Source organism: Chiloscyllium plagiosum, unplaced genomic scaffold (genome assembly GCF_037043375.1).
Source record: "Chiloscyllium plagiosum isolate Xiang-an unplaced genomic scaffold, Cpla_swu_hap1 HiC_scaffold_7, whole genome shotgun sequence".
In the NCBI taxonomy this organism is placed as follows: Eukaryota; Metazoa; Chordata; class Chondrichthyes; order Orectolobiformes; family Hemiscylliidae; genus Chiloscyllium; species Chiloscyllium plagiosum.
The window spans coordinates 6,848,155-6,865,452 of NW_028270145.1; the positions used below are offsets into that span (position 1 = coordinate 6,848,155).

The 17,298-nt window shown below is 41.8% G+C and overlaps 1 protein-coding gene across 2 annotated transcripts in view; it reads right to left on the reverse strand.

The window, feature by feature from the left end:
• LOC122551266 (serine/threonine-protein kinase 17B-like) overlaps positions 1–9,124 on the reverse strand; it is a 29,228-nt gene extending 20,104 nt beyond the window's left edge. The window contains exons 1-2 of one of the 2 annotated variants that reach the window (XM_087988683.1): positions 8,780–9,124; positions 382–594 (exon numbers count right to left, since the gene is read on the reverse strand). In XM_087988683.1, coding sequence (XP_087844809.1) covers positions 382–594; positions 8,780–8,910 — 344 coding nt within the window. In that variant the 5' untranslated portion in view covers positions 8,911–9,124. The remainder of the gene's footprint in view (positions 1–381; positions 595–8,779) is intronic. The other variant, XM_043692899.2, reaches the window with a different exon arrangement.
• Positions 9,125–17,298: the final 8,174 nt, after the last annotated feature.

Here is a 17,298-nt window from a genome sequence, read left to right on the forward strand (position 1 = left end):
CAAGCTTCGTCACCTCTGAAGTTTGAAAAGAGGTCCCCTCCACACAAGACATGGACGTATATCAAAAAGAGCAATGGCCTTAATACCAACCTCCAGCGAGGCATTACTATGCCTCCATCCAGCCTAAAAAACAATGGCCACTTTTAGCGTCACAGTCAACTTTGTATCCAGACAGGCATTGTGGCTTTACTCCCATGGGCTTCAAATTTTGCTAATGTCGAGTGAAACCTTATCAATCATTTTTCAAAAAATCAATGTGCAATTAGCTTCAAATTATGCCCTGAAAGCAGCCCAACATTGAGATGAAAAGGATAAAAATTGTTCAAAAATTTATTTGGAAAAATATACCTGTGTGCATTTCAGCAGGAAGAGGATACTTACTATTCTAAGACAAGGATAATTTCATGTGTAGTTTCATACACCTCATGCAGGTCCACCACACGTGGATTCGACTTTGCCATTTCAAGTACAGCAATTTCATGTACGATATCAGCTTTACAATCCAGACCTCGACGCCTCTTCTTCATGAACTTAGCTGCATATTCTTTCCCGGTAGCCATTTCTATACATTTTTTAACAACAGCAAACTTGCCTCTGCAATGGGATGAAAGGATTAACAATAGAATAAATCTTAATCCTGCAATGTATCTTTGACATTGAGCTTTAAATTTCCCATTTTTGAAATAGACACCCCTAGTAATTAAAACTTGCTGTGGTGTCCACAGTTGGAACAAAACCATAACTGGACTACTCCTGGAAAAAAAACCTACAGTTGATGGTCAGCAAACATTTTGGGATTATAGTAGCTTCACAGGCTAGAAGATCAGCTAATTGGCAATCTCAAAATAGGGTTCAAGCCACTTGGGTCACCCTGCAAACTTCTTTATAAAAAAATCAGGTGCAAACCCATCTGATCAGATCATTTTGTGCTGTATATTGCACAAACTCATGAAAAGATCCAGGCTTTCGGTCCAGAAAAGTACTCAAACTACCACTAATTACCCTGGAAGGGTAAGGTATCTCAAAGTTTGAGCTACAACTACAGGTGAAGCTAAAATGTTTCAACATGATTACAACTACAACTACATCAAGAGTGGTGCTCACCACTCACAGGATGCGGTCATCAAGCCAAAAAAGATGTTCTATTTATTACCCAAATGAGTAATAAAGTACATGAAGCTCAGCACCAATGTAATGCCAGGTATGTAAGCCATGTATCCTACTGACTGGTGGATTGTATCAAACTACGTATCCTTTTGGCTGTTTGTAACAAGGCATAGACCATACCCAATATGCTCATGTTTGGGAATTTTCAACAATGTACAACATTAAATGCAATTTAGCAATTGGAAAACATTTGCTATGGAATTTTGACTCTGAAAAATTACACAAAATTTGGCATACTTGTGTATATTGGAAGCTGTACATGTTAAATATACAGAGCCCTGTTCTTTGCAGATAAAAAAAGAATATGTACATGCCCTGCACTAATTTTAACTCAACAAAATAAACCATTGGCTAATTTCTTAAAGGCATGCCCTAACCAGAATCAAGCAGTTGAATTTAAGATGTAAACAAATACTGCCAGATAACTGTCGATCATTAATTGAGGCGTTCTCATGGTAGCACCTCTACCAGAATTCACTTGATAATCAGCCTTCTCTCAGTAGAAATTTTGGTTTACCTCTTGAATCTATGATTCTAATTGTCCTTACATGTGCAAGATGAAACACTTCGACAAAAGTGTATTCTTCTCCTGTAATACGGAGGTTAAAACGATCAACTATTTGAAAACCAGAACTGTCTCATTATAAATCACAGGACAGATTCTATGCTTATAGAAAACTAATAACGATCGCAAACTTGAGCTGATGAATCAAATTATTTCATAAAAAGTAATGAAAAGAGGACTATCAATTGTCTTTTGGATCTCCACCAGGCTGCCAGATGAAGCTACTTAATTTCAAAATTATTCTTAGGAGTGAGGAATATCGAAATTTTGATCTTCCATTGTTCTTACCTCGTGTTGAAAACTAAGACGTTGCAGTAAGGAGAACCAAATCAAACATCAGTTTTATCATCCAACTGCAAATTAGGCCACTTCAACACAATTTTACTACAGTCCTATTTTTTGCTAAAAAATAAATCAATAATTCAAAATTTAAAAAGGCAATTTGTTGCAAATTAATGTTCAAATTAAATTAAAGAGTTCAATATCTGAAATGATTGCACTAGTTTGAAACAATGCTGAAAAAAGGCATGTTCAATCTTGCACCCTTTAGGAACAAAGCCAACAATACCAAATTGTTACACTTGGGGTTTTGCAAGTGAGAGTTGGCAAGAAAGGCAGTGAATATCAGCATTCTGCCCAAAGCTAACTTGCTTAATATCAAGGTGCTTATCACTCAAAGCCAGCTAGGAGATTCCATACCTGATGTCAGACTCCAAAAAGAAATTGCTTTGCTCAGAACTGAGTCATGACAGGAAACCATCAGTCAAAAAAAACAATTTGGAATGTCTTTGAAGCATGTTTGAAGATGTCCAACTCCCTAAGGACTCAAGGGAGTCTGATTTCTGACCAATCAAGATAGATTAGAAGCCACTGTCAGGAATGCACAGGTCAAAGCATAGAGGAAATGCATGAACCTTCAAAACAACAAATCTAACCCCTCAAGCACTACCTGCTTTCATGTAACAGACTAGCCAGAGTCCAATCTCAGAGAGAAAGTCTCCAACACTCCACAATTCTTATTAGAGTGGGGAAAAAGGGGTTTAAGGTAATGATTTACAGCACAAGAAAGCTTGTGGTTGAAAAATGTGGTGCTGGAAAAACACAGCAGGCCAGGCAGCATCCCGAAGAAGGGCTTATGCCCGAAACGTCGATTCTCCTGCTCCTTGGATGCTGCCTGGCCTGCTATGTTTTTCCAGCACCACATTTTTCAACTCTGGTCTCCAGCATCTGCAGTCCTCACTTTCTCCCACAAGAAAACTTGTGGTTACTTTAGCATTTAAAGATTTATCAATTAATGAGCTGTTTTTGGCAGTCAAGAAAAGGATATATTAGTGCATTGTCTAGCCATTCCCAGTTGTATATGACTAAACTTGGTGTTCATGTGTTAAATCTACATCTTTGGACCTAAGGATCAGAACTGACAGGTGAAGTACCAGAGAAAGATAGCAATTGTTTTAATGGGGACTAGGATAAAGATAGCAGCCGGCCAGTGGGTGGCATGGTTGCACAGTGGTTAGCATTGCTGCCTCTCAGTGCCAGAGACCCGGGTTCAATTCCCACCTCAGGTGACTCTGTGGAGTTTGCACATTCTCCCAGAGTCTGCGCGGGTTTCCTCCGGGTGCTCCGGTTTCCTCCCACAATCCAAAGATATGCAGGTTAGGTGAATTGGCCATGCTAAATTGCCCGTAGTGTTAGGTGAAGGGGTAAATGTAGGGGAATGGGTTGCGCTTCGGCGGGTTGGTGTGGACTTGTTGGACCGAAGGGCCTATTTCCACACTAAGTAATTTAAGTAGTCTAAAGGTGACGTGTGAAGTGTTTTTGTAAAAAAAATGTCAAAAGCGAAACTCTTGCTGAATACTTGGCAAAAGTGAGAACTGCAGATGCTGGAGATGAGAGTAGAGTGTGTGGTGCTGGAAAAGGACAGCAGGTCAGGCAGCATCTGAGGAGCAGGACAATTGATGTTTCGGGCAAAAGCTCTTTATCAGGAATTTGCGAATACTATATAGCAGTACCATAGTGAATGGATAACAGAGACAGCATCAACAGCTTTTTTGTTAAATTTCAACTTGAAGCCAAATTTTTGTTAGTTGAGTTGAGGGAAATGTAACCTAGATCATTCCAAAACAAGATGCAACAGCAGAATGAAAAGAGCTTATCAAAAATACATTTGAAAATTCAATTGTGCAGAACTTTTTCATGCATCCCAAGCTTTTTGCCACAAAACTAGAATTATCATTACCCTCCAATGGTTCTCCACTACAGCAAGATCATGATTTACATCCCAACTTAACTGACCCTTTCTACATTGCATTTCAACTGGCAAAATAGTTCTACTCAAATTTTATAAACCTGACCTTGACCACGTAGTTAAAATACTTCTCAAATACTTTTATCATCTCACGCTTACATTGCATCCCCTAGCATTCTGTAACCACAAGTTCAAGCCCTGTACTCTAGTAACAGCCGTTACTTTGAAATTATCCAATTCTACTGTAGCAAAGCCATTTCAAGAAGAAGGAGATGAAGTCACTGTAGCTGCTGTGATTCAATCTGAAATACAAAAGCATGATAACCACATGGCCACTTCCCAGAATACAAGTTCTCAAATGACAAATGTGGAAACTGAACAGTTCTGTATTTAAGTTCACAATTTCAGATTTGCACATGTCAATTTACATTTTCTTATAGTCAAAGTAGAAGATGTACAGAAGTAAAAATCAAAATCATTGGAGGCAATGTTGTAGGAACAATAGGAAGAAATTCAGTGCTTTGATTTAGGACAAGAATTAAGAATTGAGGTAGGTCAATTGACTGTTCAAAACTGCCAACCAAATGTGGCTAATCTTCTACCACAACTCTACTTTACTTTGACAATTCCTACAATCTTAATTCCTTTTCTAATCAAAACTTTATTATGTTCAAGTAACAGGCCAGTGACCTTTGATATTCACAACTTTCTTGCCCCTTTAAATGACATCCATGTTCTATTTACAAAATTACATGGAGTAATGAAGTTCAGATGAACTCCAAGAAATATGCAACACATCTATTTTGGGATCTGTATCAGCCCACTTCTGCTGGGTAGGTCTACTTAAATTGGCCTAATACTTAAATTTGAAGAAAGTAGAAATATTCCTCTGATCTTCTTTTGAAATAGTGCCAAAGACTAATATACTCATCTAAGAGGACAGATATGTCCTTCCAAAACATGGCAGTTATCAGTATCACACTGCACTGTCAAAGAGAGTTCAAGTATGGGTGGCACAGTGGTTAAGTGGCTAGCACTGCTGCCTCACAGCACCAGGGATCCAGGCTTGATTCCTGCCTCGGGATGCTGTTGTGTGTGGAGTTTGCACATTCCCCCTGCGTCTGAGAGAATTTCCTCCAGGTGTTCTGGTTTCCTCCCACAATACAAAGATGTGCAGGTCAGGTGAATTGGCTGTGCTAAATTGCCTGTAGCATGAGGTGCAATAGTCAGGGGTAAATATAGGGTAGAGAATTGGGTCTGTGTGTGTTACTCTTTGGAAGGTTGGTGTGGACTTGTTGACCGAAGGGCCTGTTTCCATACTGTAGGGAATCTAATCTAAAAATAAAGTTTCTCAGGTGGTTTTTGGACCCACAGATTTCTGATTCACAAGTCTTAGCTACAAACTAAACTATAGATAACAGTAAATAAATGGGCTGCATGAGAAATAAATATGGTTACCTTGTAAGATAACAAATTATCAAAATTTTAAAATTTTCACCCGACATCCTTGCTTTTTCTCATTAACTATAGATACTCCAAGGATCTTTAGATTTATTCTTGTTTTTGATCTACGTGCCATAAGACCATAAGTAGTAGGAGTGGAAGTAAGGCCATTCAGCCCATCGAGTCCACTCCGCCATTCAATCAGGGCTGATGGGTATTTTAGCACCACTTACTCGCACTCTACCCATATCCCTTAATTCCTTGAGAGATTAAGAATTTGTCAATCTCTGCCTTAAAGACATTTAACATCCTGGCCTCCACTGCGTTCCGTGATGTGAATTCCACAGGCCCACCACTCTCAAGCCGAAGAAATGTCTCATTTCTGTTCTAAATTGACCCCCTCCAATTCTAAGGCTGTGCCCACGAGTCCTAGTAGCCCCGCCTGACAGAAACAATTTCCCAACGTCCACCCTTTCTAAGCCATGCACTCTTTTGTAAGTTTCTATTAGATCTCCCCTCAACCTTCTAAACTCTGATGAATACAATCCCAGGATCCTCAGCCATTCATCGTATGTTAGGCATACCATTCCAGGGATCATCCATGTGAATCTCCGCTGGACATGTTCCAGTGCCAGTATGTCCTTCTAAATGGGGCCTAACCAGAGCTTTATAGAGTCTCAGTAGCACATCACTGCTTTTACATTCCAACCCTCTTGAGATAAATGACAACATTAAATTTGCTTTCTTAACCAGACTCCGTCAGCAAATCAACCTTTAGAGAATCCTGTACGAGCACTCCTAGATCCCTTTGTACTTTGGCTTAATGAATTTTCTCAGTTTATAAAATAGTCCATGCCTGTGTTGTTTTTTTTCCCCCCAAAGTGCATTTGCTCACATTGAATTTCATCAGCCATTTATTGGACTACTCTCCTAAACTGTCTAAATCTTTCTGTAGCCTCCCCAGAACTACCTGCCTGTCCACCTAACTTCGTATCATTGGCGAACTTCACCAGAACGCCCCCAATCTCTTCATCCAGATAAATTATAGTGAACAGCTGCAGCCCCAACATTGAACCCTGCAGGACACCACTTGTCATCAGCTGCCATTCCAAACAAGAACCTTTTATCCCAACTCTCTGCCTTCTGTCAGACAGCCAATATTCAATCCATGCCAGTAGCTCACCTCGAACACCATGGGCCCTCACCTTACTCAGCAGCCTCCCATGAGGCACCTTATCAAAGGCCTTTTGGAAGTCTAGGTAGATAACATCCACTGGGTTTCCCTGGTCTAACCTACTTGTTATCTCTTCAAAGAATTCCAACGAATTCTTTGTCAGACACAACCTCTTCTTACAAAATCCATGATGATTTGTTCTAATTCGACCGTGCACTTCCAAGAATTTGGAAATCTCATCCTTAATGATGGATTCTAGAACTTTACCTACAACCGAGATTAGGCTAATCGGCCTATAATTTTCCATCTTTTGTCTTGATCCTTTCTTAAGCAAGGGGGTTACAACAATGATTTTCCAATCATTTGGGACCTTCCCTGACTCCAGTGATTTTTGAAAGATTACAATCAAAGCATCTGCTATTTCTTCAGCCATCTCCCTCAAAACTCTAGGATGTAGCCCATCCAGGCCAGGAGATTTATCAATTTTTAGACCTTTTAGCTTTTCAAGTACTTTCTCCTTTGTAATGGCCACCATACTCACCTCTGCCCCTTGACAATCCTTAATTGTTGGGATATTACTCATGTCTTCCACTGTGAAGACTGACACAAAATACTTAAGTTCTTCAGCTATTTCCTTATCTCCCATCACTAGCCTTCCTGCATCAATTTGTCTCTCGTTTGTTTCATATGTATTGAAAAACTTACCATCATTTCTAATATTACTGGCTAGCTTACCTTCATATTTGATCCTCTCCTTCCTTATTTCTCTCTTTGTTATCCTGTTTGCTTCTGTAGTCTTCCCAATCTGATTTCCCAGTGCTCTTGGCCACTTCATAGGCTCTGTCTTTTTCTGTGATACATTTTCTGAGTTCCTTCGTCAGCTATCGTTGTCTAATTGCCTCCCCCCACTTGGATGTTTAACTGCCAGTCCTGAAACCCCTTCAACATCTCTGGGATGCCTACCACATCATAATCATTTACAATGATTTGTGCTGTTAATTCATCTACTTTGTTACAAATGCTTCAAGCATTCAGGTAATGAACCTTAATGCTAGTTTTGTTATATTCTTTATCTGCGTCTATGACTTGACAGCGTTGCGCAGAGATTAATCTTAACTGGTAAGCTAAGAACCAGCTCTGCATCACCACTACCCCTTCAAATCAAAGTACTGGTGTTAAAATTAGCTAAAATTCAACTTCCAACACAGAGCAGAAATTTCTTCAAATTTGACATTAAGATGAAACCATTGTCATCAATGCCCTCTCTAAACACCATAGTTCCAGAATCCACCTCTTAGCATCACCAGCTAGAGACCAAACTGGTCTAGTTACAATTTTGGTGCCATAACAGACATTAATAGGAACTTCTAATTAAATACATGCAGCATCTGTCCCACCTCTAACATGCCCAGCTTTGCCTCTTCGATGCTTAGTTGCTCTTAAAATCGCCTTTGATTACCTCCAGGCTTGACTACTCCAACATACTTCTGACCAGTTATTTTACCAAATTCTACCCTCCATTTAACCGAGATTACCTAAATTCTGCCTTCAAAGCCCTCATTTAAGTCACATACACCTCGATCAACGTTAATTGACTTACTCTGGCTTCCAATCAAGCAAGGCTTTGGTTTTAAAGATCTCATCCTGCTTTCAATCTCGCTTTGGCCTGTCAGTCTATCTCGAGAATCGTCTTGACGTCCACAAGTGACATACCTACAATACTCGAATTTCAGTTTGAGTACTGCCACTTTCACTAATTTCAATTCTGGATGCTGTACCTTCAGGGGCTTTGGCCCTAACCTCTACCCTCAAGTTTATTGATCGCATTTTCCACCTTCAAAACATCCTATCACAAAAAAAAGTTAACATATTCGACCAAGTTTATACTCGTGTGCCCTGGATCAGTGCCACGTTATAAAGTCCGGCGCACCAGCCCGAAACATCTTAACACATCAAAGACGTTCTCTAAAAAAGTAGATAATTCAGTGAAAAAGAACTGACTGCAGACAAAATAAACGCACACGTCACGAAAGCTGAACGAGACACATCCCTACAAACTTCAACCTAAACTTCAACCTTACCGAGTTACCCGCACAAAAAATAAAATAAAAGGAACTGCACGAGAAGATTCGCCAACTCAAGAGTTTGTTAGTCTAAGTGTTTTTAAAAACACTGCGCTCACCTGCCCAGTTCCTTCGGTGTCACCGTGTAGTTGCTGTAGAAAGAGTCTGTCTTGAAAGCGGTCTGGATGTATGTGAACAGGACGGGCCGCTTGTCCCTGTCCGCCATCCTCCGGCAACGGCTCTCGCACATCCCTACCTCTCCCTTCCCCGACCAACTCACCGCTGAACGGGACGGACACCAGCTCCTTCGAGCCGGCAACAAGGACACGCGAGCGCACGACACCGGGCAACGTCTCCGAAGCAGCGCCTCTCAAGTCTGGAGATGGTTCGCCCCCTTCCCGAGCAGGGACCGCGCAGCGCCGTCCACTGGTTCCTTAACGACTTCCCTCTCCCACCGAATTGTTCAGCGGCTCGCGCCCATTGATTGGAGCAGGGCCGCGTGGGTGCGTGCTCGGCTCCGGCGGAGAGGCGGGGCTGCGCCTGCGCGCCCCTTGGCGAGAGGGGTGGAGTCGAGGCGAGGACGCGTTCCACTTGGAGCGCGGAGTGGTGAGTGAGTTCGCTCGTGCGCTCTCCACGCGGGGCGAGCTCAACTACCAAGGAGCATGCGCGTATTTCTGGCGAGTCCTTTTTTTTGGATTTTTAAAACTGACCCAACCCAACTGGCAGCCAATGAACGGATGGAGAACGTCACTGGATTTAAAAATAGCTCCGTGTGAACGGCCGCCTGTGGGAAAAGAACTTGTAGTTTGTAATCTGCACAAATTCAAAAATACAAATGGTTAGGATTACTGGCGCTCGCAACTTCTTACGATTTACTTAACACTAAGGTAAGGGTATGGTCAATAGGCTTTTAGTATTTTAAAGACTGCACACTACAATCCATCCTCAGCAATTCAGATGCAAAGAGGCTGAACTGTTGACTCGATTCCAGAAAACGACCTCAGATCATAGAGTGATACTGGGCAAAAGTTTCTAATAGCTGGGTTTTCCTAAATCAAAATCAGTCCTTGATTATACTAAACCCAAAAGCAAACTAATATTTTTCAATGTTTTCTCTCTTTCATAGTCCCCCCATTTTAAACTTCCATGAATTCTCCAGGGGTCTATGCAGTCAACTGCTGTCTTGACAGATCCTGGTTTAAAGTCGTGGTTCTGAAAGAATGATTCAGTTAAGTTTTAAACACCTTCACAAAAATAGACCAAAGCCTCAAGTTTAAAATCCAAATTCTAAAGCAAATGATAATATAATATACAAATTACAGACGTTTCATACCAGATAGAAATACACGCTGTCAACTAGGAAATTGGGGTGTGGGCTGACAGAGCCTATCAGGCAGTCCCAGCAAGGCAGATAGATGATGGCTGGCTGTTTCATTACCACAAGGGTGGGAAACAAGGGAGCTGTATAAGAATGAGCAATCTGTGCAGAATACCAAGCAAGTGCAGACCACTCAAAACCACTTATCTGCCTATGCTAATTTATATATGATTTGGAGATGCCCATGTTGGACTGGGGTAGACAAAGTTTAAAATCACACAACACCCAGGTTATAGTCCAACAGTGTATTTGGAAGCAATAGCTTTAGAAGCACTGCTTCTTCATCAGGTGATTGTGGAGCAGAACCATAAGACACAGAATTTATAGCAACAGGATTGCAGTGTCATTGGAATGTAATATTAAACGCCTGCAACACATTATCGATGAGGATGAGCATCTCGCCAAGACCTTCCCCATGTTCCCACTTCTTGCCTTTAAACAACCACCAAACCTCAAACAGATCATTGTTCACAGCAAAGTGCCCAGCCTTCAGGACAACAGCATACAAACCTGTCATGCCAGACGCTGCAAGATGTGTCAGAGTGTCAACACAGATACCACCATTACACGTGGAGACATCACCCACTGTGTAAGCAGCCAACATTGTCTCTCTCATATGCTGCAGGCAAGGATGTCCTGAGGCATGGAATAGAGGCAATAGATGAATGGACACCGCACAGCAATCACCAGCCAGGGGTGTTCCCTCCTAGTTAGGGAGCACTTCAGTGGTCTGGAACATTCGACTTCTGACCTTTGGGTGACTATCCTCCAAGGCTCACTTCGGGACAGATAACAACGCAAAGTGGCCGAGTAGCGGCTGATAGCCAAGTTCGGTCCCCATGGGGATGGCCTCAACCGGGACCTTGGGTTCATGTCACACTACATGTGACCCCACTACACTATACACTCTCACATACCCATACACTCACGCAGACCCTCTCTCATACACAAGCTCTCTCTTATATGCTCACACATACTCCCCCCAACACTTACACCCACACACACATCCTCTCATAGACTTATACTTCATTACACTCACATACATAGACACACTCTGTCACAGCCACTCACACACACACACCCATATGCACACACACTCAGTCTCCCCTGTACGTGCACACATCTAAGTTTATGGGGTGAACTTATACTTGTAAAATTACATTTTATATTGCTCAAAAACTGCATCAATCCATATAAGATTCTGTAAATTCCACTTTAGAAATATAATCAATCTGACCTAACACTGGGACACAGACAGACTTTAACCTCATACCTTCAATGCATTAACTGAACTGAGGTAGCACCTACTGTTAAAGCTATCTTGAGGATGTAACTTTAAAAACGTGCTTGGATTTACATATGAAGGAGCTGAAACTAACATGATCATTCTAAAAGTTGAAAGACTTAAGCTAAAGTTGTTTAATACTACAGTCCATGACACTGCAATCCTGTTGCTATAAATTCTGTGTCTTATGATTCTGCTTCACAACCACCTGATGAAGACGCAGCACTTTGAAAGCTAGTTCTTCCAAATAAACCTGTTGGACTATAACCTATTGTTGTGTGATTCCTAATTTATATAAAGTATATCACAGTGCTTCTCCTAGATTTCAATATTCATACAGGTAGTCACAGAGTCATAGAGATGTACAGCACGGAAACAGAGCCTTCAGTCCAGCTTGTCCATGTTGACCAGCTATCCTAATCTAAGTTAGTCCCATTTGTCAGCGTTTGGCCCATATCCCTCTAAACTTTTCCTATTCATATACCCATCCAGATGCCTTTTAAATGCTGTAATTGAACCATCCTCCACCACATCCTCTGGCAGCACCACCCTTTGCATGAAAAAGCTGCCCCTTAGGTCCCTTTTATATTGATCCCCTCTCACCCTAAACCTATGCCCTGTAGTTCTGGACTCCCACACTCCAGGGAAAAAAGACTTGGTAGCTGTCCTATAATGCTACGGTTGCATTTCAATGAAGGGCTTTTGCCCGAAACGTCGATTTTACTGCTCCTCGAATGCTGCCTGAACTGCTGTGCTTTTCCAGCACCACTCTAATCTAGACTCTGATTTCCAGCATCTGCAGTCATTGTTTTTACCCTGAATTCCAATGAAACCTTGCTTAATAAAATATCGCTTAATATAAATAATGGACAAAACTAAAAATCACACAAAACCAGGTTTGTTTGGAGGCACTAGCTTTCAAAGCACTGCTTTTTCATCAGGTGGTCATGAAGCAAGATGTGCCACAGCAAAAAAAACATAATGACCTCCTCAGGAGACAGAATGAGCAGCAACCGATAAGGTACACTTCATTGTCCAGTACTTCCTGGGAGTCGAAAAACTACACTATGTTCTTTGCAGCCTGCAACACGTTATAGATGAGGATGAGCACCTCGCCAAGACCTTCCCCATGCCTCCACTTCTTGCCTTTAAACAATCACCAAATTTCAAACAAATCATTGTTCACAGCAAACTGCCTGGCTTTCAGGACAATACCATACAACCCGGTCACAGCAGACTCTGCATGACATGTCAGAGTGTTGACAAACATTACCCCCATGTGAGGACACCACCTACCATATACGCAGCCGGTACTCATGTGACTTGGCCAACATTATCTATCTCACACGTTGCAGGCCATGATGCCCGATGCCCTGAGACATGGTACATTGGTGAGACTGAGCAGAGGCAGCGGCAACACACAATGAATGGACACCACACAACAATCACCAGTCAGGAGTGTTCCCTCCCAGTCGGGGAACAATTTAGCAGTCCAGGACATTCGGCTCAGTCCGGGACATTCAGGTAGACATTGGAACAGGCAACAAAGCAAAGTGGCCAAGCTGAGGCTGATAGCCAAGTTCGGTACCCATGGGGATGCCTTAACCGGGACCTTGGGTTCATGTTGCACTACAGGTGACCCCACTGCACAATACACTCTCTCTCTCTCACACACACACACTCTCTCTCTCTCTCTCTCCTACTGACCCACATACACGCAGCACCTCTCTCATACGTCCACACATACACACCCCACACTCACACGAATACATGCACCCTCTCACAGACTTATACCCCATTACACTCACACACGTACACTATCTCACAGACACTCACAACCCCCCACACACACACACATATAAGTTTGTGGGGTGAATTTGTACTTGCAGAATTACATTTTATTTTACATAAAAAACTGCATAAATCCATGTAAAATTCTGAAAATCCCACTTTAGAAATAGAATCAGTCTGAGCGAACATTGGGACACAGACAGACTTTAACTTCACAGCTTCAATGCATTATCTGAGCTGAGATGGCACCTTTTGTTAAAAGCTATCTTGAGAATGTAACTTTAAAAAAGTTCTGGGATTTACATATGAAGGAACTGAAACTAACATGATCACTCTAAAAGATGAAAGACTCCAGCTAAATTTATTTAATGTTATATTCCAATGACACTGTTGCTATAAATTTTGTGTCATATGATTCTGCTCCACAATCACCTGATGAAGAAGCAGTGCTTCGAAAGCTAGTGTCTCCAAATAAACCTCTTGGACTATAACCTGGTGTTGTGTGATTTTTAACTTTGTCCACCCGAGTCCAACCCCTGCACCTCCACATTATAAGTAATGGGACCTATGGGAAACGTGGGGTTAGGGACAGACCAGCAAAAAATATAACTAACAATTGCTCAAAAATTACCCAAAACTCTAACGCAAAGTGTAGCACAACCTGAATGAAGGTATAAATCATATTTATCAATGAAACAAAAGTAAATTTAACACCGTATATCTAAAAAATATTGTTAATGCAGAAACAGAGGGTCATTATGGTGCATGAGGTAGACTCCCTCACTTCTGTTAAGTGAGCTGGATAACATATGCTCTCCTTAACTCAAAACACTTTGTAATATCTAGACTCTCTTCCAATGTTATAGCCTTTCTTTTGTGTTCAGCACCTGCAATTTTATCACCAGACATTTCTTGCTAACATTCTTGTCACTATGCCTGTCCATTTTTTCAAAAAAAGAGATAATCCAGGAGTAGTGTACCTTTCACAAGAAGCTGCTCAATGTATCTCTCAGAAAGCAGCTCTCTCCACAGTACCTCTCACAGAAAGCTGCTCTGTCAGCAGCTGACACCGGTGCATACGCAAAACAGTACAAAGACAGGTACTGACACCAGTGCATGTGCAGAACAGCACAGAGTCTTTGGTGCGGACATCAGCGCATGCACAGAATGAAGTGCATGAAACAATCACCGCTGGAATCATGCTATTGCCAATAGAGGTAAGTGTTCTTGAAACTCACGTTCCTTAATTCCTCAGCAACGTTATATACAAATCACGCTGTCGGAATGCACATTATCCGAGAACCACCTGTATTGTCCCTCCCATTAGTGAATACTGACACAAGACGTTCACCTACTGTTTGGATGCCGCACACATTACTACTATGATCATAATGGGTCCTATTCTCCCTGGTTATCAAAATTTAAAGTGAGGTTTGATTAGCTCTTTTCACTAGATAGATAGTACATATTGGAGAATGATGACAATGTGTTGGTTCATTCTCTATACAGACTATGGTGGCTCATTGAAACCTCTGCCTCACTTTGATCCATGCTTGATGCAGAGAGGTGTCTTCAAACTATGTAATGACCACTTGTCTCTCTCATAGTGAAAAATGCCTATAGTCCCTCATAGATTACGAGTAATCACCTTTAGGGTGGCACGGTGGCTCAGTGGTAAGCACTGCTGTCTCACAGTACTAGGGACCCAGGTTTGATTCCAGCCTTGGGTGACTGTCTGTGTGGAGTTTGCACATTCTCCCTGTGTCTGCGTGGGTTTCCTCCGGGTGTTCCGGTTTTCTCCCACATTCCAAAGATGTGCCAGTCAAGTGAATTGGCCATTCTAAATTGCCCATAGTGTTAGGTGCATTAGTCAGGGGAATTGGGTCTTTGTGGGTTACTCTTTGGAGGGTCGGTGTGGACTTGTTGGGCAAAAAGGCCTGTTTCCACACTGTAGGGAATCAAATCTAATCTAAATCTAATCTTACTAAAGTTCAAAATTAGGAATGGTTTCGATAGAGTAAACCAGGAAAAACTGTTTCCAGTTGCAAAAAGGTCAAACATGATTAGAGTCATAGAGATGTACGACATGGAAACAGACCCTTCGGTCCAACCCATCCATGCCGACTAGATATCCTAACCCAATCTAGTCCCATCTGCCAGCACCCGACCCATATCCCTCCAAACCCTTCCTATTCATATACCCATCCAAATGCCTCTTAAATGTTGCAATTGTATCAGCCTCCACCGCATCCTCTGACAGCTCATTCCATACACGGTCTCTTTTATATCTTTCCCCTCTCACCCTAAACCTATGCCCTCTTGTTCTGGACTCCCCGACCCCAGGGAAAAGACTTTGTCTATTTATCCTATCTATGCTCCTCAAATTTTGTAAACCTTTATAAGGTCACCCCTCAGCCTCCGACACTCCAGGGAAAACAGCTCCAGCCTGTTCAGCCTCTCCCTGTAGCTCAGATCCACCAACCCTGGCAACATCCTTGTAAATCTTTCCTGAACCGTTTCAAGTTTCACAACATCTTTCCGATAGGAAGGAGACCAGAATTGCATGCAATATTTCAACAATGGCCTAATCAATGTCCTGTACAGCCGCAACATGACCTCCCAACTCCTGTATTCAATACTCTGACCAATAAAGGAAAGCATACCAAACACTTTCTTCTCTATCCTATCTACCTGCAACTCCACTTTCAAGGAGCTATGAACCTGCACTCCAAGGTCTCTTTGTTCAGCAACACTCCCTAGGACCTTACCATTAAGTATATAAGTCCTGCTAAGATTTGCTTTCCCAAAATGCAGCACCTCACATTTATCTGAATTAAATTCCATTTGCCACTTCTCAGCCCATTGGCCCATCTGGTCCAGATCCTGTTGTAATTTGAGGTAACCCTCTTCACTGTCCACTACACCTCCAATTTTGGTGTCATCTGCAAACTTACTAACTGTACCTCTTATGCTAACATTTAAATCATTTATGTAAATGACAAAAAGTAGAGGGCCCAGCACCGATCCTTGTGGCACTCCACTGGTCACAGGCCTCCAGTCTGAAAAACAACCCTCCACCACCACCCTTTGTCTTCGACCTTTGAGATGTATAAATGCATGTGGGACATAGAAAGGATAGACAGGAAGAAACATTTCCACTTGGTGGAGCAATCAATGACCGGGGGCACAGATTTAAGGTAAAGGGACCGGAGGTTTAGAGCAGAAAAACGTTTTCACCCAGAGAGTGGTGGGATTCTGGAATTCATTGTCCGTAATGGTGGTGGAAGCAGAAGCCCTCATTACATTTAATAAGTGTTTAGATGTACACCTTGTAATGCCACAGCATGCAAGACTATTGGCTAAGTGCGAGAAAGTAGGATTATAATAGTTATGTGAATATTTTTGATTGGCACAGACTCAATGGGCCAAAAGCCCTGTTTTTATTCTGTGGAACTCTATGACTTACATCAAATGTCCCCTGAACCTCCTCAGCTGTAAGGAAAACAGCCCCAGTTAGTCCAGTCTTTCCAGATAACTCAAGTACTCATCACTAGTATTGTTCTAGAAAATCTATCTTAATCCTCTCTAAGACTGGATAATCTTTCTGAAGTGAGCGACCCAGAATTATATGCTTATTCCAATTTTGCTTTAGCCATTTTTTAAAAAATAAAATTTCAGGATAGTTTCCTTTCTTCAAAAATGTATTCCCTCATTTATAAAGCTAAGGACCCATTTATTTTCCTATTAATCAAATCTGCTTGGTTTGGCACTTTCTAAGATTTGTGCACCTTTGAAAATTGTAAGATGTTGTTAACATTGCCTGTCCCTACCTAATATATCACTTCAGATTTCTTTACATTAACTGTCATCAACTTTGTGTATTTCATTTTACCAATTTGCTCATCTTTTCCTGAAGTCTTTTTATTCTCCTTATTAAGTTAGATTTAGATTAGATTTCCTACAGTATAGAAACAGGCCCTTTGGTCCAACATGTCCACACCAACCCTCCAAAGAGCAACCCACCCAGACCTATCCCCCTACATTTACCCCTGACTAATGTACCTAACACTATGGGCAATTTAGCATGGGCAATTAACCCGACCTGCACATCTTTGGATTGTGGGAGGGAACCGGAGCACTTGGAGGAAACCCATGCAGACACAGAGATAATGTGCAAACTCCAC